Here is a 27822-nt window from a genome sequence, read left to right on the forward strand (position 1 = left end):
TGTATGGGTATAATAAGAAATAGGCTATTTTCAAGTCTCAAAGAGTATGCCCATAAAATAAATAATTAAAAAGACATAATGGTAACTTTACGGTGCATAAACCTGGCAGGCAACATCTTAACCAAATGTTCAGTTTTCACCAGTAATGGGACAAATCGACATTTCATGCCTCCCGACACGATATCCTGAGAAAGAGGCAGCACCAGTTCTCTGGGTTTCCTACCAAAAGTCCATGACTTGAATTTAGTTATGAGAAAACATCAACGAACCCAAAATGAAAGCCATTCTAACAAAGTAACTAGCCAGGACTCTACTAAATTTTCAAGGTCATGGATGACAAAGAAAGACTAAAAATCTGTTCCAGGCTAAAGGAGACTAAAGAGACATGACAGTCAAAGGCTGTATGTGATCCTGTATTATAACAAGAAAAGGACGTTAGTGGCAAAAGTTGAATCAAACCTATAGATTAAATCATAGTATTGATCAAATGTTAATTTCCTATAATTATGGAAATTATACCATATTATTTAGGTGTAAAAGTATTTACTTGTGTGTATAACTAACTCAAAACAATTTGTGTGTGGTGTGTGTGTGTGTGTGTGTGTGTGTGTGTGTGTGTGTATAGAAAAAATGATAAAGCCAGTCTGGTAAAATGTGAATATTGGAGGGATCTAGGTATAGAATATAGAGAAATTCTTTGTTCTAAATTTTCAACTTCTTCATAAGCCGGAAATTTCAACATAAAAAAGGTATCAAAAGGGTAAGTGATCTCTATAGTTAAGTGGTTTGATGACAGTCTAGTCCAGGGGTTGGCAAATTTTTTTCTATGAAGGTCCAGAGAGTCAATTTTTTAGGCTCTGTGGGCCATACAATTTCTTCCACAACTACTCAACTCTGTCATTCTGTCACAAAAGCGCCCACAGACAGATTGGAAATGAATGGGAATGGCTGTGTTCCAATAAAATTTTATTTACAAAAGTAGGCAAGGGGCCAGATTTGGTCCATTGGCCATAGTTTGCTAACCCCTAATTCATGTCAAGGAAAATTAATCAGAGTAAAATTATACTTTCAGTTAACGTTTTTTGAGTACATGCCAGACACTATATTAAGTGCCTTACTGGCATTAGCTCATTTATCTTCACATCAATCTAATTAGGTAAATACCATTATTATTTCCATTTTCCACAGAGGAAATGGGCCTACAGAAGTTAAGGAACTTGCCCAAGGTCACACAGGCAGCAAGTAGCAGACTCTGGGTTTGACCCAGATGGGGCTGTCTTCACTGAACTATAACCAATCCGATATACCACACTTCTCATATGGGCTGAATTATACTGTCACATGCAACAAACTAAGGAACTTTAACCATTTGAACAATGGCTGAACAAATGTCCAAACTCAAGGTTAACATTGGGAGAAGGCATTTTTCACAAACCTCTTGCAGCTGCAAAGAAATAAGTCCCAGCTGATCCTGGCGTCTTTCCACCAGCTCTCTTTCTGTGCGCATCTCTCTTTCTATTTCCTGAAGCCGTCGTTCCACCCGATCTGAAGCCTTAATGTGAACAAACAGAAATGGTGACATTAGAGAGCTGTTAGGGGGAAAAAAAAAAAAAAAGACTAAAATTGAAGAGATATTTTATACCAGATGCAACTACTGTCTAAAGAATTTAAGATTGGCCTGTTTCTAGAGCCTCTTTTCATGACACAATTATAAAACAGATCACAAAAAAAAAAAAATTGGCTGGAAGTTATGAAAGAAAACAATTAGACTGCAAATAATCCAAACCTGTATCCCAATAAAGGACTTACATTTTTCAAAGTACAAAATATTAATAGATCAGAACAAAAAGTAATAAACTAGAAAAGAGTGCCCTCTGGTGAAAGGGAAGGAAAATAGCAATTTTGCAAACTAGTGTATTAATGATAAACTAACTATTCTATCTATTTAGTTCTTTATCATTTTAATTATCTATAAGCATAACTTGCCTAGGAAGATTTTGATGTTTATGTGTATATGTAGCAAATAATTAAAAGGGCTTTTCATTAGTTTGTCAATCTTTTCTACTGTGATCTGCTAAAAATAAATCAGCTGTACGAGATCAAAAACTAAAGCCAAACTGAAAGATGTTTAATTGGGACTCTCTAAAATAAACATGAAAGATTTTTTTCCTCTCTGATGCAAGACTTTCCTTGCTAAAAGTTGGGCAAATTCAAAAACACTTCATGTGTTACCATTATGTAGTCCCCTAAAATAATTTATACTATCTGATGATGTGCATATTTGGTGCAGGTGGACAGAAGACGTTTATATTCATTTAAGAGAAGCAATAAATACAGCCCTGTAATAAGAAATCTTTTGCCATCATTTCTCTATAGCCAAGAAAAGTCCTAGTCACCAGAGACCTTACTGAGGCAATGGTGATGGCTGTACCACTTGGTACATTGACTAAAAATCATTTAACTGTACACTTAAAACAGATTAATTTTTAAGTAAATTATACCTCAGGTCGACTTGTTCTTTGAAAACACATCATTTAACATAAACTTAATTATTCAATGAAGGCTGGGAAAAAATATTCTCTCAAAAAAATTAGCAGTTAATATTTACTAAGACTGATAAGTCTGGCATTTCAAACTTCTAGTCCTTAAAAATTATTAAGATACACACTATGATATTTACAGTTCTTTACCAAAAACTCAAAATATCCTTCAGCATGAAGCTTCTATTTATCCTAGTGATGAACCTTAGTACCCCAACAAACAACTTACTATTGTATCTGAAATAAATGCAGTACCTGATGTAAAAGAAAGAAAATTTGAATATTAAAAAATAAAAGTTGTTAATTCGCTCAATTTTTACAAAATGAAAATATCTTTATTCTTCATTGTGAATATAAAAAGTAATAGCAACACACCAAAAAATAATACAGAAACACCTCAGACTTCTTAGAAAAATGGCTGCTATTGAAAACAAACAAACAAACAAACAGAAAATAATGAGTGTTGGAAAGATGAAGAAACTGTAATGCTGGTACATTGCTGTGGGAATGTAAAATTGTACAGCCACTATGGAAAATGGTATAGTGGGTCCCTAAAAAATTAAAAGTAGAATTACATATGACCCAGCAATGCCATACCTAAGTATAAACCTAAAAAAGTTGAAAGTAGGGCCTCAGATATTTGTACACCCATGTTCAAAGCAGCATTATTCACAACAGCCAAAAGATGGAAGTGACTCAAGTGACTCCTGACAGATGAACAGATAAACCAAATGCAGTTTATACACGCAATGGAATATTATTCAGCCTTAAAAAGAAAATTCTGACACATGCCACAATGTGAATGAACCTTGAAGACATCATGCTAAATGAAATAAGCCAGTCACAAAAAAAAAAAAAATTCTATACCATTCCACTTACATGAAATACTCAGAGTCAAATTCATAAAGACAGAAAGTAGAATGGAGGCTGCCAGAGGCAGCGTGCCTAGGAAGGGTCTGATGTTTTGAATGGGGACTTGTTGCAATAACGGGTATAGTTTCAGTTTTACAAGATGAAAAGAGTCCCGGATTTGGCTGCACAACAATATGAATGTACATAACTCTATGAACTGAACACTTAGAAACAGCTAAGATGAAAAATTTTATGCAATATGTTTTATTACCATTAAAAATAAACAATACAGAATGATAAAAAGAAATAAAAATAATCTGCTAATACCATCCATTAAAAGAAAGTGTTTTTCGTTGTATACTTCCAAGGATTTTTCTATGCATATATGTATGACTAGTCAAATACATACCTATTTCATTTCTTTTTTTTAAATAAAAATTGGGTATTTCACATATGTTTTATATAATCTTTACAGTTCATATATCATGGACAACTTTCCATTATAATAAATAAATCTAAGTATTCTTAACAAATGCAAAATTCTCCATAATTGATCGAAATATTTCCCTATTGATAATGTGATACCATTTATTTTTACTAGACTATGCTATGACAACCACTCCTATATAAGATTATTTCTGTAAACTAAAGGTTTAAGTGAAATTGTTGAATGAAAAGTTATGAATCACTGATGAAGTAAGTTATTAACTTGGGATCACACAACTAAAGAGAAAAACAAGCTCAATATAGGTCTCCACTTCCGGCAGTATCTTGTAACAAAATTTCTATCTATTCCACAGAATTTTATTTTCTATTTCAAAATACTATTATTTTCACTGGTATTAGACTTCTCTGTAATCCAGTGACAGATGACCAGCCCTTTACGCCCAGCAATGCCACATACTGGCCTTGTGATTAGCCTTCTAAATGAAGCACACCACTTTTTAAGCTGTTCGAGTAATTTAATCTCTCAAAAAATCAAGATCATCAACCATAAAGTGGGGTTAATAACTTGCCCTGCTCAACATATATAGAGTGAATCAAAGAGTATAAAAGTAGTGGGACAAAAAATATGGATGACATGGCAGCAACTAATAGTTGTTTTCCAATACCTACTCCCCTACCCCTATTTCCCCCATAATAAAGAAATTTTTAACTAGACAGGTGGCTGCCAAATAGAAACAATATATATTTTTAAGTCACATGGCCAGCTGCTGTGACTTCAAATTCTAGCAAATACGATTCATATATAAGCATCAAGTGACAACTTCAAAAAACTATCCACAAGAGATAGCAAGCACATAGGTACCTTTTGTTCTCATACTCATTCCTTTTTCCATCTTGCTGTTTGGTACACAACCTAAAACCATGAATTTGAGGCCATAACAACAGGAGGGGAAAAAAAAAAAGAAAATCATGACAGAAAGAGCCAGAATCCCTTACACGTTGTAGGTCAGCACACGCAGTACCACATAGAACCCTGAACTCCATACTTAAAACTTTTTCCACAAAAGAAATAACTTTTGTCTATTTTTAAGGCAGTTAATTGGAGATTTTTCAGTAATTTACAACTGAAACTGATGCTGACTGAAAGAGAGAAGCACTTAGAGAACTGAAAATGCTAAGCAGGTCCCACTACTGCCTTACTTCCATCGGAACATGGGAAAATCATCATATCCTTGCTGTTTCATCAAGTCCAAAAACAAACAGTAATAAAATGAACAGACACAGCAAGATAAAACATATACACAAACTAGCATGATTGAAAATGAATAAAATACAAAGTGCTTCATGATTTCCAACGATAGTAAAATTATAGTCATTCTGTACATCTACCAGAGTATCTTTATAGACCCTATTATCCAGGTCAATATGTTCAATATATTTCTCTTTCTCTACTGCTAATACCCCAAAGTCATACAACTCCAACTAAGTCAGCAACAACCAAGGATCTATAACATGCATTTGGAGAAACCTAGTTTTGTCTTTTCTATTCTTTCTCATCTATTTCTATGATAAATTTCTGTATTAGTTAGGGTACAATCTAGGCTCTTTCAAAGAGATCAAATACACAGGAACTGAAATAAAATAAAACTTTATTTCTGTCTCACACTGCAGTCCAGAAGAAAGTAAGACAGCTAGCAGGCCACTCGGCTCCCTAAGGCCATTCAATGATGCAAGTTTCTTCCCGGAGCTCCCTAAGGTCATCCAATGATTCAGGTTCCTTCCACTGGGCTCCACCAGCCCCCAGGCCGTCATCTCACCTGCATGGCTTAAGCTAGCTCAGTGCTACGTCCTCATTTCAACCCACGTAAAGAGAGAGCGAGAAATTACTAGACAAGTAGTTCTGTTTTCAAAAAAGACAAGTCGGAAGTGGCATGTGTCACTTTTACTGACACTCAGTTACGTGGTCTCAGATGCACATGGAAACTGGGAGATGTCGTCTCTCCTTGAGTAACCACATACCTGGATAAAATTGCTGGGAGCAGAAGATGGTGAGGGGAGGAATACAGGAATCTGCTACCAAAAGAAGGAACTCAGTAATAGGGGTCAAGGAACTCAATATTAGAATTAATATAATTTCAACACATATTGTCATTTTACGGTAGGCCACCTTTCATCCTTTTCAAAAAAGGGTAAGATAAATGCTAAAACTCAGATAAAAGTACTAAAAGAGGAAATTTAAAATACTAATTATAAAATCGAACAATATATAACAAATTACAATACACATACTTTAATACTGTAAATCCACTTCTAGAAAGTTATCCTACCAATTTACTTTCCAGTGTGAAAATGGCACATGTACGAGATCACTCACTGCAGTGCTGTGTATAAAAACAGAAGGCTGATACCACCTAAATGTCCATCGATATAAAACTGGTTAAGTAAATTAATTATAAGGCATTCGTTCAATGGAATGCTTTAAATATTAAAATAAAGGAATTAGAAAGCTCAGTAGATGCTAATGTTAAACAATCTCAAATCTCAAAAATATATTAGGTGAAAAAGGCAAAACACAGAACAGTGTGTTTAGTATGCTACCTGCTACCAATTATGTTATAAAAAGGAGAGCAGAGAGAAAGGTCTCTCTCAAGGTTATGACATTTCACCAGAGTCCTAAATGACAAGAGGGGGTCAGCCATACAAAACTTTGGGGTTCAAAAAGTGGCCAGTGCCAAGACCCTAATGTAGAAATGAATTTGGCAAATTCCAGGCACATCGAGAAAGACAGATAACATAGGCATTATAATCTATAGTAAAAAATTTGTAGCAGAAGGAACACAGGGAGAACTTTTAACAGCAGGGGAATTAATCGAAGTGAAATGACAATTTTTTGAAAATCACTTAGCTACTGTCAGGAGCACAGACGGGGCACATACAGGAGAAAGGAGACCAACTTCAATGGAGGGGACTGCAATGAACCCAGAGTGATGGCGCCTGAAGAGAAATATTAGACAGAAGTAGATGGAATTGAGCATGATTTCAGAAATATAAAGGGCAAGATTTTATACTGGCTTGGAAGTGTGGTATGAAGGAAAAGATCTAGAGTGACTCCTAGGGCAGGGGTCCCCAACCTCTTTGCCATGGGCCTCTAGGACCGCTATCCATCTATGGCCTGTTAGGAACTAGGCCGCAGAGCAGGAGGTGAGAAGTCGGCAAGTGGAGCATTATCTGTATTTGCAGCCACTCCCCTGGTGCCAAAAAAGGTTGGGGACCACTGGATGAAGATGCCACTTCCTGAGATGGGGAAGACCAAAGGGAGAGTAAGGAAAAATGGTTCTAAATAGAAGGGTGTGAGTTCTGTACCTAACGACACAGCATGTATTTACAAATATTGAATGATAATTCCCATAATATTTTAAAGACTGCATTTATTAATGCCACCTCATTTTTTTCTATTTCTAAGACCCAAGGGAAAAAATATTAACAATATCGGCTAACACTAAAAAGTTAATTTATCGGAGCCCTATATTCACAATTAAATTTACTACTAAGATAGCGAAGTCATAAGTCTCTATGTTTAGTTATAACAACAGCAAAATAAGAATAAAAATTAGAACAGCTTTTAGAGTTATTATTTAATAAAAGGAGGGGAAACAAAAGCAAAGGCATTCTGTTTAAGGGAGTGTATTCTGGCTTTTCAGCATGTTGATTCCTCAAATCTTCAACAATATATGCTGTTTTAAAATCCACCTCATTATTTGTTGTATATCCTGCTGTTGCGATCTATGCAATAACCATGTTATCCTAGTGCAGGGTTGACAGAATTCTTAGTTCAATAAATGACCAACTCTTCCAGAAATAGCTGGATCTATGTTTACATTTTTTAGTAAAATGTGACCCATCTACAGAAAATTAAAATAAAATCAGGTTTTTCCTCTATGAATAATCAAACTTAATATGCACTCGTATCACACTCAACTGGGTAAATTCTAGACAACTAATTTCCCCTGTGGCATAAGGCCTATGCAATATTGACTGTTTACTGCCACAATCAAGAGTTAACAGAAAATATTTTCCATAACATTATTCTATAAATAATAACTATTCCCTTCCATTGGGCAGTTTGAAAAACAAATAAAAATCTATGATTCACAAAAGATTAACAAATCAGATCTTGGCATGTATGATAGAAACCAGTATTTTTTTTTGCCTCTCAAACAAAAATGTGTTCTATAAACTTTCTAAATATATATGAGTTACTGAGAAAATGCATGATAAATAGTTGTAGCCTCAGAATAATGCACAATAAATGTGATTAACAGTGGTTACCAATAGAAAATGAAATTGGTAGACGGTAGGGGCCATCGTTCATTTTTCTTTATATATTTGTACAACATTTAAAAGTTTTCCATTGTGAACGTGCATCACTTCGGTAATTTTATTTTAAACTTAAATCTGGAGGGAGAAACAGCTGTAGCTTCTGAGAATTTTAACGCTCAAATAACAAAACCACATCTTCTCTGACAGTATGCTATCATGAATTCACAAATACAACACAATATGTCAAATAGTTATAAAATATAAATGTTGGCTTCAAGTGGAATAAATGAGTCACAAAATCTATATTAAGCCTTGTACAAACTGGAAGTAAACATCACGTGGTCTTCAAAAGACTTTCTAAAATGCGACAATATTATTTTTAAGTTTTTGCATTAGACAATTGTTTCTTAGTCAGGACTACATACACCTACATCAGACTTGAGATGCCCTTACTTTGAAAGCAAATTACAGAAAGCACAAAATAAGCTCTAACATTACAACTTGATGTGAGGAACTGGTAGATGAATAATTCAACCAAGTACACAATTAGGTCTGTGCAATTTTCCAGGCTTAGACAACGTAAAAGAACATGTCCTGATAAGCTAGGCACACTGGACAGCTGAGTAAACTAGCAGGGTGTATACACCAATTACAACAATGAACTTTGAACTAGTGAGGTGTGACAACCAGTTGTGTAATCATAGCTTTATCTGATGTGGAGTAATTCTGATGTATGGTAATGACAATATGGAAGAACTCAGGCCTTCTTTGAATTTAGCTGTTAACTTTTTCAGTGGTTACACTTTAGACCCACGTTAACACTCTAGACATGCGATCTCCAACTTTTTTGGCACCAGGGACCGGTGCTCCTATGAGAATCTAATGCCTGATGATCTGAGGTGGAGTTTAGGTGGTGATGCTAGCTTATCTCCTATTGTGTAGACCGGTCCTAACGGGCCACGGACTTGTATTGGTCTGTAGCCTGGGAGTTGGGGACCCCTGATCTAGACCATGTAGATAGTCCTTTCCAGTTTTTACATGGTGACAAATGTAATCTGCACTGTGCAAATTAGTATTTTCAAACTCTAAACTCAAACCATCCCAAATATCTAACAATATCAAAAAACAGCATGACAATACAGCTGGAGATGCCCACGGCTTACTCAGATCTACAGGGATCTCAGAACACTGAGGAGATACATACAAGTCTGGATCAAGACCCTTGTTACTAGCATGCTCACAGTTTATATACCTATGTAAAAGAAGCTTCATATAATAGCTGAAAAACTCAGTAAAATCTTGTACATTACAAATAGCAAACACAGTAATTGAATCTGACATATACAAAAAAATTGACGGAGTTTCACTTCCAAAAATGACAGACTAGATAATTCAGATCAAACCTTTCACTCAAAATTACTAAAAATATGAGAAATATTTTAAATAAAAGTCTGGAAAATGACCAAGAAAAGACAGATGAGACCAAATGCAAGAGAAGAAAGAAACCCAGGGAGGTCAGTCCATCTTTTAGGGTCTCTTTCTCCCTGAAATATCAGCCCGTTTCAGGAAAGGCCGTTGAGCTACTAAGAAGCCAAGCAGGATTAACAGACATGTGGGATCAAAGGGAAAAGCTGAAGTTGAGAGCCTTTCCAGGGAAGCAGGTCCCTGGTCAAGCTTCCCCCACCCTCGGCCCCAAGCCTTTGGGTTGGAATCATGAAGGACACTAGCAGGAAAAGTTTACCAGAAATAGTTAAAACCTGACACTGAAGCTTAACATTGAAATATCTCTAATAAGGTAATTCATTGCTATATTGCTATAGCCTCTAATCTGTAACAAAAAGCAAATATGTCCTCTCATACATAATAATTATCAAATTATCTATGCGAATTTTCTTTGCCGAGAAATGAAATATAGTTTCTGTCATCAACAGAAGATCCCATTAAGAGAGTTTTAAAAGTGAGAAGATACAGCTGTAGAATGAGAGACGATATTTGCAATACATATAACTGACAAAGGGCTCATACATAAGATGTACAAAGACCACCCACAAATCAAGAGCAAAAAGACAAGCAACTCAATAAAAAATGTAAGCAAAAAAGCAAACTGGCGTTTCAAAAAAGAAAATAGCCAATATCCAGCAAGCACATAAAACGATGCTCATCGTCATTAGTAATCATAAAAAAACAAATTAAAATCATGATGGCATGCGTTAAACATCCAACATGATGGCTGTTTTTGAAAGACTGGATAATATCAGGTGTTGGAAAGGATGAAGAGAAACACAGATTTTCATACACTGCAAGGAGTGTAATCTAGTGCGACCATTTTGGAAACCGGTTTTACTAAACTGTAGTGCACCTAGCAATTGCACTGCATGTTAAGTACCGAGAGAAATACATACACATGTGCGCTACAATAATGAGGTTAGTCGTCACAGCGTTATTCGTAATAGCCTTAAAATTTAAAATAATTCAAATATCCATCATAAAATGTTACAGTATATTACAGTATATTCATTCATACTAAAAAACAACAAAAATAAACTACAAGTACATGACACAAAACCCAGAATATAGCACAATCATACTGATTAGCAAAAGAAGTCAGACACAAAATAAAAACATGTCCTATATGATTCCATTCATATAAAAAGTAAAAAACAGGCAAAATTAATCTTAAAGGGTTAGAAGTCAAATAATAGATTTAAAGAGGAAGGAGTCAGTGATGGGGGTAGGGGTGGAGAAGCTTCTTATGTGCTGGTAATGTCTATTTCTAGGTCTGGGTGGTTGGAACATGGGCATGTTCACCTTGTAATAATTAATCAAGCTATACACTGATATATGTACTTTTCTGTACATGGAATATACCTCCCAAATTTTAAAAATTAAAAGAAGAAAGAAGTACAAAAAGTTTCAGCAGGTTGCACTATCAAGTGACGCATTCCACTCTAGAGTTTATGAGAAGAGCTGGAAGATCATTTAGTAAGTTACAGAGGACCTTAGAGCTACATTCTTAAAAGTGTGTTCAGCTCTTGTTGAGATAGTACTTAAAACAGAGAATGGCATACATTTTTTGCTGTGTGAACCACAGCAATTAAGGCACGCACCAATCTGTTAATCTCGGAAAAGACCTTTTTTTTTTGAAGTATATGATATTTTAGATATTCCTGACTGGCACAATGTAAATTGAAGAAATCGTTGGTATGCCTGGAAAAATCGAGGACTTTAGATAAAAAGTTAAGTATCCCATGTCCTGATCACATATTATATATGTCACGTTATCACATATTAGTTGCAAAGATTTTGTCTCTTAAACAGAAGACGGGCATTATATCTTCACCTCTCTGGGACACTTCACAAAGAAATTAGCACCAAAAACTCAGGAGGAAGGTGCTTTTATGTGACTGAGTGCTTTTCTTATTTTTGAAATGGGTAGTAACTGAGTTGATCTCTGAAAACAAAGTGTATTCATCTCTTAGCATGCACAACCAATAAACTCAATCTCCAAAATAAACTTAACATATCTATGTAAGGAACTGGAAAAAAATTATCTGTGTTTACTAGGAAACTTTCGGTTTGAATAAAATATGTTAAGAAAAATAATTCTACTTTTTCATGTCTTTAAAACTCAAAATGTATTGTGGGAAATGAATGAATACACATTGTTCCTGAAAGTTAATGAATTTGCAACAGTTCAGTGACAATTTCTATTGATATTTTTCTTCTAAAAAAGTAAATAAACCACTGATGATGCGAAGAAATGGACACTGTAGGTACTTTATTTTTTACTTAATTCCACCAAAGATGGTGATTTGATAGAAAGAAATCACTGCATGGTTGTGAACAATCTAAATCTGAGATAATAAACCTTGAGAATTAGGGAGTATTTTCAATCAGCATTATGTCAAACAAAAACAGACAGCAGAGAGGTCTTTGTAGCTATTGTGATTACACACTATGTAAGATGACTGGAAATACTTAATGGGGAATGCTACAGAGCCACTACCAAAAAAATTCTGTATTTTTCAAATATCATTTAACAAAAGCTATAGAAGAATTACTGTGTTAATAAAACTTAAAATATCTTTCAAATATTCATAATAAAGCTCTAAAAATTAAAACAAATAATTCTATCTGTAATATATTACCGCGATAAATATTTTAAATTTAAATATCTAAAATTCATGACCATTTTATAATAGGCGTAAAATATATTTTTAGATAAAATGTTACATACCTCCCAAAAAGTTAAAATCTACTAAATGTCATTGTGCATACAACCAGCCCAGCCACCCTGCCTACCATCTACATATGAAATAAAACTTTATAAACAAAGATTTCTCACCGATTCTTGTTTTTGGGTTTCACTGAGTTTTTCAGTCAATTTTTCCAAAGCTCTCTTTGTTTGGGCATCCGACCTAGGCAACAGAAAAATATTTAAGTTGGCTAATTCAAAAAATATATATAATAAAATGTATAATAATATACTATTACATAACACTCTGCTGTAGTGGTTCTCAAACATTAGCAAACATAAAAAGCCTGGAGGGTGTGTTAAAAACACAGGCCAGTGGACCCAACCACCAAAATTTCTAAATCAGAAGTGCCAGGATGGGGCCCAAGAATGTGCATTTCAGCATTATTCATAGTGACCAGGACATGGAAGCAACTGAAGTGCCCTGTGCTAGATGATTGGATAAAGCAGCTGTGGTACATATATACCATGGAATATTACTCAGCCATTAGAAGAGAGGAAATATTGCCATTTGCAACAACATGAATGGACCTTGAGATAATCATGCTAAGCAAAATAAGCCAGACAGAAAAAGTTGAAAATCACATGATATCACTTATATGTGAGATATAAACCTAAAAGCAATAAATGAACAGTACAAACAAAAAGCAACTCACGGACATGGACTCTAGACTAGTGGTCACCAGAGGGTTGGTGGGGGGGAGGTGGGAGATGAGAATAGACAGGGGAAAAGGGGTCAAATATGTGGTGACAGAAAGAAATCTAACGGTGGGAGGTAAACAGTGCAAATATACTATGTGCCTTACTGTTAAAATGTACAGCTGAAACTTATTGGATTTTGTTAACCAATGTCACCATAAAAATAAATCACTTTTTTTCTTTTTTTTAAAGAATGTGCATTTCTACAAATTCCCAGGTGATGCTGACACTGCTGGCCTGGAGACTGCACTTTGAGAACCACTGCTACACTGGAACATCACCTTCAATAAACAATATGCTGCAGGACGTTCCACTTTAAGAAAAAAAGGAAGAGAGAGAGGGAGAGAGAACAAAACTCACATCCTCTCAAGGAATTCATAATCAAATCAATCATATCGGTGTCTGTCCTCACTAACCTATCTCCCATTAAATTAATAACATACAGGATCAATAATAAAACAGTATGGAAAGACTTATAAAGTAGAGGCCTTCCTCACACTTCCTTACCTCTAGTTCCACTCCCACTGGCAGCCATGCTCAAGCATTTCGATCCTTAATTCTTTCCCTGGTTATCGCCATTATTTTCAACTCTAGACATTTTCGTTTGATTCTCTGTTTTGAAATTTTTAGCTCACAATCCTCTCCAATTCTAGATGGATGTATTTCTATTTTCAGTTCTACTGGTCACTTATGTAACCTACATAACATACCTCTTATTAACTATTCCATCATAGAGAATTGATGCCTTTTGCTTACATTCTGTCATACTCACATTATAGTCAGCTTCATACTTGGTTCATTAACTTTCTTGTGCTTTTGTTTTTTCTAGAGTTTCTCATTATCTTTTGGTGTTATTTATCACATCATTGAAATTCTTCTCCTACTTCTTAATGAATCATCTATTATGAATCAACTCTATTCTTGTTGACTACATGCTTCTCAAAAGACACTTACTTCCTGCTCAAATTTAGAGTGAATAGTTCCTGGGCCGAATAATGTGGCTATATTCTGGGGATTACTTTCACTGAATTTCTGAGTTAGTTTTACTTTTTTTTTTTTTTTTTTAACAACTACAGCACCTGGTCTTCCTAGGTGGTCTCCCATCCAAGTACTAACCAGGCCCAACCCTACTTAGCTTCTGAGGTCAAATGGGATCAGGCATGTTCAGGATAGCATGGCCATACACACTTGTACTATTTTTTATAACCCACATATCATCCTCTTTCTTGGTTACAATCTTATATTACTTATAAGTCTTAAGGTAATTTCTTCAGAAAGAAGTTATCTTAAACGGTAAATTTTCTGTCTTTAAATCTCTGGAAATGTATTCATTTGTACCTCCTTCTTGGCTTTTGTGGTTCCATGTGCTCCTCGATTTCCCACATCTTACTAGCTGACCCTTCTCAATCCAGCTCCTCTTTGTGTATGACCTTTAAATACTGGAATGCCATAGAACTCAGCTCTGTCTTGCATGCTCTCTCTACAGTTTCTCCCTAAATACCCTCCATTTCCATGGTTCCAAACACCACTTCCATATGCTGACCACTCTTCGAATCTCTAAGAAACTTCTCCTTTGAGCTCTAAAGTAAATAGCTAGCTGAGCATTTTACATTTCCATTTGGATGTTTCATATACATCTCAAACCTAAAATATCCAAGGTCAAACTCTTAATTTCTGCACCTCACCTATTTCCACCAGTCTTCCATATTTCAGAAGTGAAATTACCATCTACCCAGCTACTCACATCAGAAATCTGGAAGTCAACTTTGGTTTACTCTCCCTTATCCCCCACCCCATGTCCAACCCACTGCTAAATCGTATCTCTTCAGCCTACAAAAATATATCTTGAAACACGGCTCTGTCTATCCCTCCCTTGCCATAATCTTGGTCAAGTCATCATCATCTCTCGTGTTAATGCAAAAGACTTCTAACTTACCCTCCTCAAATCGATTCCAGTATGGTATCCAAAGTAGGTGAATTCTGAATTAAACTTTATTAAATACTTTCTAAAATCTTGCTTTCCTGTGTCCTTTTATTATTCAATGTACTTTTTACAATAAATGTCAAGAAAAATTAAAAATTAAAAATAAACATATCAACCTTTCTGAATCACATAGAAAATAAAACTAGCAACTTCCTACCCAGTGTATTTTTATAAATGGAAATTTTAATTTTGTGGCACAGGTAAAGCAGAACTGGATCTTCAATATTCCTCATTCACAAAGTTAAGCCACTGAGTTTCACAACAAACTTGACTCCTAATTCCTCTGCCTCACACATGCCTCCAGGTCACACAAACTATTACCAGATAGTACTAGCCCAGCAAAGATTGCTAATCCACTGATGCACATCTGAATTACCACTTAAACTAATCAACTCCTGCAATTTCCCCTGTATCTTCTTATGGAACAATTGTATGTCCGGAAACTCACAATCCTAGTACTTACTTTATACCCTTCCTTCAAACGTGTAAAAGCTGCATAATAAAGCCACTCCAAGAGCATTAGAATGTTGGTGTCATTCTGTTGATTTTATTGACTTGTCAAAAATAAATATCTAAGTAAGTATTAAATTAACTAACACTTACTGGTTTAGTAGATTATATAGCTCAATAATATAGTTCAAAATTCAGGAATTTAAATGCTTTATTGATATCAGCTCTCTGTGGCAATGACCTTGAACCACGGTGTACTATAAGTGGTAAAGAGCATTCTGGGGCTTTACTGTCTAGATTTGAATTCTGACTCCACCATGTTCCCCCTAGTTGATCTCTAGCAAGCAGAGTTACTTCATCTCTCTGTGCCCGTTCCAACATCCAAAAAATGAAGAAAATCATAATGACTATCTCATTAGGATTGTTGCAAGAATTAAAGCTAAATCTACCTAGCATGAAATAAGTGTTTAATAATATTAACTACCAGTAGGAGGAGGAGTAACAATAGTAAGGTCTTTAATTCTTATTACTAAATTTCCTGCCTTCCTCATATAAAAGCAGATGAGCTATACAGATGATAATTGATGTTCACAGATTTAATCATTATAGTTTTGACTCTTCTGGCTATAGAAACATAAAACTGGTTCATGGAATGATTTCATTAGCTGGAAGGGAAGTTAACAAGTGAACTTCATAATCAAATTTCAATTCGGCTTGTTTGTTCCCTAATCATTACTGTATATAGAATGTGACTCTTGAGAAAGGATAAAAAAAAATCTGCTTCTTGTAAAAATATGGCCTCCAAATAAAGCCAATTGTCACTGATGATGATAAAAATGAAAAAAAAAATTAAATAAAATGATACTTCTTGAAGACTACCCAGAATTGACAAAATTGCAAAGACTGGGCAGATATAAACCATTGGCTTTCAAAGATTTCAACTGAAAGCTAAAATATCAGATTCTACAATGGCTCATTTCGTGCCCATTGACAAATTCCACATTATGCTTTTTGTTTTTAAAGCTCCACTGCCAGTCAAGTATCTCTCTGCTTTCCATTGTAATTAGTTAAATGGTTTTAAAATATGAAATTAATTTATCTAACACTGAGTCATGATACACTCTAAATCCAAAGGGTTCTGAATTGTTTTATTAATAAATTTTAAAGTACTGGTATAAAAACAAAGTACCGTTTTTTAAATTCATGTAAACATGTCAATTACAGAGCCTATTTTATTCTTCTAATAATTCAAGCCTCCAGTGAAAACCATATTCTTTTACCGGCTTCTTCTGGCAAGTTCCCGGTTAAAATCATCTCCAAGGCGAACCTGTTCACTGCTGAGATCTCGGAGGGACTGATGAAAAGCATGAAGCTAGAAAAGTCAAAACATAGTTATCCATTTAGGATTCTGTTGAATTCATCCATGAAGACTCACAGAGGGTAAAAATAAGATCTTGTTCTTTGTAATAATACCCAAATAATACCCTTGTAATTATTACGGCAGAATAAAATAAATGTCTACTCTGAAATACTTTTTTCCAAAGAAAAGCAATTTTTTAAAAGCTATATATAATGTTAACCATCACATCCTCTATAGTACAATAATTCTACTTCTTATAGATACCCTAGAAAAAAGGCCAGTGAACATTTTCTGTAAAGGGTACAATAGCAAATATTTCAGGTTTTTGGACTATATGACTTCTGTCACAATAATTCAACACTGCCATTATGGTGTAAAAGTAGCCTTAAACAAATGAGCATGACTGTGTTTCAACAGAACTTTATTCAACTGGGCCGCCTGCTACAGTGGGTCCAACCCATGCTGCAGAGAAGCTCTTGGCCACGTGCATCAGGAGCCACATACAAGAATGTTTAAAGCAGCACTTTTCATAATCAGAACACTGAAAACAAACCGAAAGTCCATTAAGAAGAGAATGGATATAAATAAAACGTGATATAGTCCTCCAGCGGAGTATCATACAGCAATGACAATGATGAAATGATCAAACCTGCCTATACATCAGTAAGGTTGAATGTCAAAAACATCAAATGGGGGGGAAAATTAAAAAGAAAGACATACAGTATTATTTCATTTCTTTAAAGTTTAAAAGCAGAAAATATTAAACATGATGTAAATAATAAAAATATTTCTTTTAAAAACAAGATAATGATTAACATAAAAGTCAGAGTAGTTGATCGCCCTTGGGGAAAGGAGGAGCGTAACAGAGGTTTAGGGGATATCGTAATACTCTATTTCTTGGCCTGGGTGGTGATTACACAGATTTTCATTCAAATGATTATACTTTTAATTGTAAATATTTGTGCTACACATGTATGTATATGCTATAATTTATAATTTAAAATTTTTAAGTTGTAAAAGGGGTCAAATATGTGGTGAGAGCGGTGAACACACAATGTAACATTTATATATATACACCTACGCACACAAACACAACACCTTAGTGCTGAACTCTACACCTGAAACTTACTAGATTTCATTAACCAATGTCACCATCATAAGAAATAAATAATAGACACATAGACAGATAGATAGATAGATAGATAGATAGATAGATGGATAGATGGATGGATGGATGGATGGATGGATGGATGGATGGATGGACGGACGGACGGACAGACAGACAGAGATAGGAAGGTAGATATTTTAAGTTACATAGACTCATAGAAACAAGTTGATTCAACAAGTGTACATTGGGCAACTAATCAATGCCGACAGCTATACTGGGAAACAAGTAGCTCACAATTCAACATGGGAGACAGATACATAAACAAAGCCACAAACAATGCACCAGAGCATTAAGAAAGCACACAGTCATGTGGAGCGAAAGGTCAGGCTGAGAAAATTAAGTTAAATTGCAAAACAATTAAAAAGAAAGGAGTGGAGGTAACATAGTGGATGAACAAGAGACCATTCGCTTAGGTTTTGCCATCATCGTTTTCCCGTTTTGCAAACCAGAATCCTAGAACTCATCTTGGACACCTCCATTTCACCCATTCCCACCCTTGCCAAATGTTTATTTCATCTTCAAGAACTTTCATTTGTCCACCAAATAAGCTTTTAAATCCACTCTCTTCTCTCTGTTGATCCTAACCCACATGAGCATCATCTCAGACCCAGAACATAGCCATATATTCCTAATTGGTTTGCCTACACTGACTCCTTTTTATACACTAGAGCCAGAGTGATCATTTCAAAATAATTGTCCCCTTCTTACAAAGCTGTGTATGGTCTCAGTGCTTCATACTTCTTTAGCCACATGGCCCTCTTGAAATTACTCACAGGTGCTACCTTCCTTCCCACCAAGGTATTTGTTCTACCTCAAATAACTTGTACTTAACTTTTGGATCTCAGCTCGATCAGCCATTCTTCGAGAAGCCTTCCCTTACTTGGCAGCTCCTCTACTATACATTCCCATACCCCTATGCTTCTTTCTGTTACGGCATGCAACTCGGCACATAATTATGGATATATTTATGTACTTATTTGATTAATAGCTAGCTCCCACTCTAGATTATAAGTTCCGTAAAAAAATAAAAAATAAAATTAAAAAACACAACATGGTTTTTGCTCATCACTGTTTCCAATCACAAGCGCTTTCCCAGGACAGAGGCACTAAATAAATAGAATGAAAGAGTAAATGAGTTGTGTTAGCATACCGTTCTCTACTCTAGGTTTAATAACATAATTCAAGCAAGTTACACCTACCAAAAAAATAACACAGTCAAAGAAAAGTTTTTACGAGGTGTCTTCTAATGCGCTTGGTTCTGTTATCTCTTTATCTTATGCTGTAACAAGCAGAAGCTATACAGATGAGTATCCCTACAAACTTTGAATCCTCAGTCCTACAAAGATATCAAAGTCAGCAATATCCCCTAGCCCTTATCTAATTAATTTAGCTACCCAGGAAACCAACAATAAAAAAATAAAATAATGTTTATTCCGCTCTTGCAGAGAGAAATTAAAGAAGCAAAAAAAGAAATATGTCCATACAACTGATACTTGTGAAATATTTAGTGAATACATAGAAAAAGTATGGAATTTTTTGCTTAATAGAAAATGGCTCCACTGATGATTTAACAATCAGAAAAACATTAATGGAAAAATCAATAGGCTAACCACACAAGGACTAACTTGTTCATACCAAACCAAACTTTACCAACTAGAAAGTGGCTGACTCAGCAGGGCTAACAGAAGAGTGCGCCTGAACAAGGAAACAACACATGTCCAAAAAACTCCTTTTCATCTGTTCTACAAAATAGAAGTCTCCATAACAACATTAAAAATAAATGTATGATGATGATTAGTACATTGAAAATAAAATAGTTTATTTGGTTTAAGAAATATCAATACAAAGTTACTGATGATGAAACTCTTGGTTAAAATATAGACATAAAATTCAAGTGTCAGTCATCTACATAGAAATGTAAGGAATACAGAATGGTACAAAGTACCTGGCCCATGTCCTCAGTCTCCCGAAGAAATCGGACACCAGTTCTGGATCTAATTCGCTTACTTCCCTGTTGATCCCCATAGTCCTTGAGAGGTGAGGTAGGTGGATAATGGCTTTCTTTACAAATGAAAGAAAAGGAAAAGGAAAAGGATAAAAACACTGCATGAGAAGAAACATTCTAAAATTTTATTCAGTAAATACACAGCAGACATGAAATACACTTGTACCCTTAAAATTCTACAAAATTGGCATTAATCTTGCTCTTAAAGCAGATAAAATGAACAGATAAAAGCTGGAAATGGAAAAAGTAAAAAATTCTAATTTGCTATACTTTTCAAAGAAGCAATATAAATTTTCTCATATAAAAAATAATTGCTAAATAAAAGTAACTTTTATGACTCCCTAAAATAATAAAAATATTAACAGAATTTTTCAAGTAACAAATTAATCTAAAATATGAATGGTATTTAAAACTCAATAAACTAAGTACATAAAGAACAGCTAATTGTGTCTAATTTTTAATCATTATTATTATGATCAATAGCAATATTAATGTTGGCTACTAATTTTCTCTCTATCTAAATCACCTCTCTTCATTGCAGACTTCTCTATTCTATTCTGTCTTTTGTATTCAAACATGAATGTCTGTGCTGTAGGAAAGTATAAGTAAAATTAATTACTGACAAAATGTTATCACCTTTAATCTAGCCATTGAATTCTAGCTGCACACAAAGCATAAAGTTCACCTGCTCTTAACAAGTGTTATAGGATATTTCATAATCAGATATTTGAAAAACTACGAAACTAGGACAACACTTCTAACTCAGAATGAATACCGCATAGTAAATCCTATTTTTGTGTTTGTTCTGACTGGTGGCAGACGATTAAATCCAAGTTTTGTCAGATAAAGCTCTGCGTGGTCTATGCAGTCTGATAAGAAAAAACTAATAGACTCAGGGTAACAAAGTGTCGTTAAACATATTCGAATATTCACTGTAAAATCCTTGCCTACAACTTCTAACACCTCATTTGTATGATTTTATGTATGGGTCGTATCTGTCCAAAGAATAAATGTATTCAATATGTACTTCGGGAATATTTTTAAAGCAAAAAAGGGTTTTCTGAACATCCATAGAGTTTACCTGTCACAGTGGCACCATCAAGGTCACTTGCACTCAGACTCGTAACAGAAACACTTCTCCCTCCTGAGTTTCTCAATAAACGTTGACTCCTCAGTTGGCCTATTGATTGTTCCAAGCTTTCTTTTAACTAAATTAAACAATATAATGAAGAGAGATTTATTCTCTTTAAACTTCCAAATACAAATAGACTAGACATTTTTAAAGCTATTTCCTAAAATATCTGGTTTCCCAAAGAGAATTTATATCAGAGAAAATTTGAACTGTGTTAGGAAATATAAAAATAGTAAACAAATATTTTAAGAGCCAATTCTAACATCTGGTTTTAAACAGCATCTGTCACTACCTATTCCATCTTTCTATTACTAGAATGTAAAAGAGATGTCTACTACCTAAGCGCTTACAAAACCAGACTGCAACATCTAACTGATGCGCCCCCCATGGTTAGAAACTTAACAAGGCTAAGACATCTGAAAAGAGAGAAAATCCTCCTGCCGTCTAACCATTCCTTCAGAAACCCCAGGCCTGCAACAAGCAGGAAACTGAACAGTGACTGCTGCTACTGAAACAATGTGTACTACCCAACTCTATACCAGAACATCTCTTTCAAAGATTTAAAATCCCAGGAAACTGTGTGGACAGATGTCCGACTGTTTGTACATACTAGAGATCACAGTTATCCAATGCTCTCTTCAGATTATTAGGAAGTCAGACAGCAGAGGATATATGAAGACATGTTTTTAGACCTAAAGAGCTACATTAAATAAAAACATGCTAAATAGTGAAATAATGTCCAGATCTGGACACAGCTATAGACCTGAAAAGAGGACTAAACTAAAACTCAAGGGAACAAGGAGAAAAGTTCAGGTCTAGACATCTTACCTAAGGAAGGATGAATAAGAAATAATATTAATAAAAATAATGCATGGACCCATACAAGTCATCTAGAACTTGTTAAAGTAAATGTCAAAACAAAACAACTGATTGAGAAGACAGGGTTACCTAAATTCAGCCAGAATGAAAAGGCAGAACATTACTTATGGCGAGAACGAGTCGATTTCCTTGGTGAGCTATGCAGAAAGGAAGTAGCCTCAGTTGAGGGGAAAGGATGGATTACAGAATAGCGAATCCTTTTTCATTTTAGTTATGTGGATTGTGGTCTTCTGAACCAACAAGGCTAAGAAAGTCTGGATTAAAAATAATAGAGTTAGAATTGTAGGACTCTACTCCTATTTTGCTCTTATTTCTGGAAAAAAAAAAAAAAAAGGCTAATGTTTCTACATCCTCTCTCTTCTGCTTCCCTAAGTTGGGAGATGTGCAATATCAACCTGCCTGAGTGGCTAACGGCTGAAGAACCAGCCTATCAATCCACGGAAGCATACAGATGAGGCCTGTAAGAATCAACGTCTATCTTGAGAGTAATCTACATACAAGTAAAAGAGAACTGTAGCTAACATATTACGTAGACCAGAGGCCTTACACAATGAACACAAAACAGTATATCAGTAATCTATGACAAAGGCTCAGAACAAAATTAAATGACGTTAAAGTTTAAAAAAGCAAACAAACAAACAAAAACAACTCAAATCCAAACTGTAACATGAGAAAAGGACTAGAAATGTAAAGCAATTTTATGTCACACAAGTTAGCAGTGGCAGAACTAGCTCTATTATCCTTCCTTGTGCTTATCTTTATTATTCACATCTTTCAAGCTAAGCTATCACTGTGCTTTCGGAAGCAAAGTCAGCTGTCATTTCTTATTATTGTTCTTTTTAGCGCTGGTTATTTTTAAGATTTTCTCTTTGACTCTGATCATCAATGGTTTTACTCTAATATTTATTTGTAGTTATCCCGTTTTTGACTCAGATCATGGAATCTATAGCTCGATATTTTTCATGTATTATTTGTTCTCAGCCATCATCTCTTCAAACATTACTGCTACCCTATTCTTTCTCCCCTCTCCTGAAAAGTCCAGATGCATTTAAATTACAGCTTTTTACCAAATGTCTTCTATGCTCTTTTTCGTATTTTTCATCCTTTCCTTCCTTCCTCCATTCTTTTTGGATATCTTATGCTGACCTAACTTTTAATTCATTAATTCTCTCCTTAGCTGTGTAAAAACTGCTGCTTAGTCCATCTGTTGAGGGTTTTAATGAATGGATTTGTTTGTTTTAATTAAATTCTTCCATTTCTGTAATTTTCATTTGGTTCTTTTCTATTGTTTCCAGTTCTTCATTAGAATTCTCACACTTGTCCTTTTATTTCTTAAACATATTAATCATATTAATGTATCTTTCTATTGTCTGTTGTCTCCCTTGGTTTTCAGTCACCTCTTATGTTTTCTTATGCCTAGGTATTTTTTTAATCAGGTGACAGACATCGTATATGAAAAATTGTAGAGATCATTGAAAGCTCATGGTGATGACTTCTTCAGGAGGGATTTAATTTTGCTTCTAGAGGGAAGTCAGGCTAGAGTCCCGAGGAATCTCAACTTGCCTTAATCCAATCAGGAATTGAGATGATTCAAAGCTAGGATTCTGTCCCCATGAGGGCTGGTTTATTTTCAGTTGATCACTTTTCTTTTCACTTCTCCTAGCTATCACCCTCTGGAGTCTCAGTTGAAAGCTAGAGGGTTCCTGGACTCCAGTTGTGATCCCCCTAACCTCTTGAGTCTCTTGATAGCTCTGATCCTATCCCTCTGCTTCTAAGCTACCTCTTTTGAAATCAGCTACTGCCTTGAAGGAAGAAAAGAGTCCCAAATATAGGACTCATCCTTCTGGACTCCTATTGTTGCCAGATTTTCACTACAAAATTCCTCACTACCTTAGTAGGTCTCTGAAGGGTTCACATTATTATTTTTTACTCTTTTTCTTTTTTTGCCTTTCTAGTTGTTCAGAGTAGGAGAACTGAACCAAAATAATCTTATCTATCAATGCCAGAAGCAAGGCTTGCCAGCATCCATTTTATGTAGGCTTATTTGCTAACAAATTCTGAGCTGTAACTAAAAGCTGATGAATAAAATAAATTCACACATGCACACACAACACACACACTCCCTGCTAACAAGAGAGAGAAAAAAAAAGAAGAAGAAGAAAAAAGCCACCATGGAACATATGGAAAAATATTGCAGAATAAGAGAAATAATACATTATCCCAAAATCTAGGAGGAATAACAGATGTTGAAAATTAATCATTTCAGAAATAAGATAAAAAGTTAGACAAACTATTTGGCAACTTCATTTTAAAGCTTTAAAAAATATATATCATAAAGCACTGAACAGATGAATAGGCTAATATATAAAGACCAAAAAATGAAATGTAAAACATTAATAAGTGGAATAAAGATTTAATTATTCCTACCAAACAAAAACAGGTCCTCCACCTAAGATATAAAACTCAAAATGTAACAGAATTAAAATGTACACTTATAAGTAGCAATAGCAAAACAGATAATGCACAAAATCTAATCATGATGTATGAAATGAATTTGATCACTCCTGAAGCACAAAAACAAAGAGATAAAAAGATATAAAATAATAAGGGTTGGTTTTAAGTCTTTAAGATTATAACTCTTATCTAGGTGCAAAAGCAAACCAAACTTGAAATTAAACGAAAACAAAAGAACACTAATAAAACTCAATTTAACATTATTTAGCATTCTATTGTGCTGAAACTAAATCAATGTTTCACACAAGACCGTGGTACTGACTCCAGTGGCAGATGCTTACAGTCTGGCATGACTGCCTCTCCACCTACCAAGTGATGATTCCATTTCCCCCAATCCCTTTTCCCACATCCGAAATACTGTAAAACCAGCATCACAGAACATGCTGACATATTTTCACCATAACTTGATATAAATGCATCATTTACATTTGAGATCCATTCTTTTATCTCTATTCATTTGATTTAGACTAAAACACCAAAAGCACTACTACAACGCACCAGTACGAATACAAATAAAACATGAAATTGATTGACAACACTTGTTTACAAGGTAGTCACGACATGCTTCTAAACTTAGAAGTCAAGATGGGTAGGCTCCCTCCAGCCAAATATAATGTGAGCATCAAATATTAACTACAACGGATTAAAGCACTTAATTAATGAATAAACTTGTGAGTTTGTGAAACTCAGGGAGAAAAAGAGTCACTGGTCACCACTAGAGAGTGCTAGGGAACCATGCTGATTTTGGAAACCAGTAAGTGAAATTCTGTAAAACTTATGTAAACTTTTAGGTTAACATTAAAATAAAATACCAAATTATAAAATTCTCATGGAGATCTCTGAAAGCCCTGTGATGTCTCTATCTGAAAAACTCTAATTAGAAACAAAATACAGGTCAAGTTCAATGACTTTTTTTTTTAAGTATATAACTCAAAAGAACAGACTAGACTGCAAACCAAATCTATGAAAGCAGATCATCCAAGCAGCAATGGGTACTTCAAATATGAATGTGATCATTAAAAACATTATGATTCATTTTTTTGAAAAATGCTTGACAACGCTTTCCTCAACTATACTACTTTTGCTTCTGCTTCTGCCTCTGATCCTGTCCACATTTTTCACACTGTGTCAGATAATAACTTTCACATATGTTTTATGTTGAGGATGAATAAGGCAATAAATAATTAGAACAATAAATAATTAAAACAATGCCTAGTTTACCAAAGATTTATTTGTTCAGTAAACGGTAGTTGTTATTATGATGATTATAGGATATGAACGAACAAAAATAAATGGAATAAAGGAATGGGATGTTTTAATCTGGAGAAGCTCTTTAGAGTTTGTCATTCCCTAAAAATGCCATCACTGAATTTCTCTGGTTACTTAGATAATGACCCTTGAATGGCAACAATGTCAACATTCCCACAATCACCTCTTTCTTCTTTCCACATACAATTCTTTCATAATGCCATGCAAATTTCACTTCCTGCATATCACTATTCATTTTTTTAATGTACCTTCATCTTTGTTGACCAATTCTTTCTTCTGTTAGTTTTTGTAAAATAGCACGCAGTTTTATCATTGGGAGACAAGGACATAACACAACTATACATTTTCACTGTGACCAATCAGCAACAGACTTCAAAAGCAGTGATCTGCTATTTTCATAGTAACATGTGGATGGAAGAGTCAGCGACAACGGTTGTGCTTTATGATGGAATTACTCGCAGTTAATATACTGTGTTAACTGACATTTGAATTCTGTTGTTTGCACACTGGTGTTAGCTGACCAAACGGGAGTAATGCAATTCATGCACAATGAAAATAAGGACCGCTGTGTTTACTTTTCAGAGTCTTAGAATCACTACTCCATGCATTCAGCAGGAGTTTCATAGCCACGTTCGGTGGAGGAATATGCTAATTCCATCTCACCTGGGATTGGAACTCTGGCTTTTTTGGTTTGGGGTTTTTTTTGTTAAGAAAAAATACTGACTTTTCAAAATTCATAATAGCATGCTCCTTGACCAGACCCTCAGAAGAAGGTTTCCAAGTAACAGTAAACAGGTAGAAAACTAGGCACTAACTCCACAGAGAGTATTAGGAATGCCTAAGAAATAAATTATTCAATAAAATTTGGCTTCAATAAGACAAGAAATGGCAAAAAATAAATCACATGCATGAACTTCCTTAGTCAATATATAACATTGGTAACTGTTTCACTAATAACCAGTGTTATGTCACAAATTCACAATCTCAACAAAACTAATCCCATCCTTGACTAAGCTCATTATGAAAGAAAAAAAAATTGCACTAAAAATAATCATTAGGAAATTCTTAAAAGATATCTACCATTATTCCCCAAAGACCATAATAAAAATAAACTAGAAATAGTGATTACTCACACATAAATGTAGTAGCTACCACATGCTCATCAAATAATTAGCCTCCACAGAAATGAAAACATAACTCAAAAAAAAAAAAAGAAAAAAAGAAAGCAAGCCAGCAACAACCTTGGAAAAATTCTAAATGCTGCAATTTAAAGCAGGCTTGAATTTTATAAACCATTTAGAGATCCCATTTAGTTTCTTCAGATACTTACACTAAATTGTCCCTTATTTTCATACTAAGAAAATAAATCCCCTAAAACAGATTATAAAGAAACACATGCAACTTTGGTCATGTACAGATAACTGCAGGTAGCTGCACAGCTGATCATAAATTAGAAACATCTAAATACTTTGTCTCCCTATTCAGTTTTGCTTTCACCTGACACTAAAGTACTTAGCAAACATTCACAATGTATATATACAGCACTGGTGACCATGCAGACAGTTGGTGTTTAAGTTTGTATTTATATATACACATGTGTGTGTATATATATGTGTGTATGTATGTGTGTGTATACATATATATATATACATGATATTGACATCAAAACAAAATTGAAGTACTTCAATTTACAAATGTTAAGGGTCGGCTTGCCAAAATCCAGGTAAAAAACAGAGGTAGAAAAGAAGTCACTTCAAATATTTTATCCAAGATGACACTGCCTGTCATCCAGGGGCACTTTAATTGTTAAGTACTTGTCCTTCCTTCGCTACCTGTTTCTCTATCAAATGCCAAGGCTGATGTAGCACAAACTGCAAAATAGATTGGTTGTAGAGCTAATTTTATCAGTTCTATTCTGGTTCCTTACAGTCTACATATTTTCTGCTAT

At 34.7% G+C, this 27822-nt stretch overlaps 1 protein-coding gene and 1 pseudogene across 8 annotated transcripts in view; both read right to left on the minus strand.

Moving 5' to 3' along the window:
- Positions 1-27822, minus strand: part of CEP128 (centrosomal protein 128) — a 329036-nt gene that overhangs the window by 278582 nt on the left and 22632 nt on the right. For all 8 annotated transcript variants that reach the window (XM_036218273.1, XM_036218272.1, XM_036218269.1 and 5 more), the window contains 5 exons: positions 21162-21288; positions 20021-20136; positions 16828-16919; positions 12505-12577; positions 1436-1552 (listed from right to left, as the gene is read on the minus strand). In XM_036218273.1, the coding sequence (XP_036074166.1) occupies positions 1436-1552; positions 12505-12577; positions 16828-16919; positions 20021-20136; positions 21162-21288 (525 nt within the window). The remainder of the gene's footprint in view (positions 1-1435; positions 1553-12504; positions 12578-16827; positions 16920-20020; positions 20137-21161; positions 21289-27822) is intronic.
- LOC118600964 lies at positions 14181-14299 on the minus strand (annotated as a pseudogene).

This window comes from Rousettus aegyptiacus, unplaced genomic scaffold (assembly GCF_014176215.1).
Source record: "Rousettus aegyptiacus isolate mRouAeg1 unplaced genomic scaffold, mRouAeg1.p scaffold_m13_p_3, whole genome shotgun sequence".
Lineage (NCBI taxonomy): Eukaryota > Metazoa > Chordata > Mammalia > Chiroptera > Pteropodidae > Rousettus > Rousettus aegyptiacus.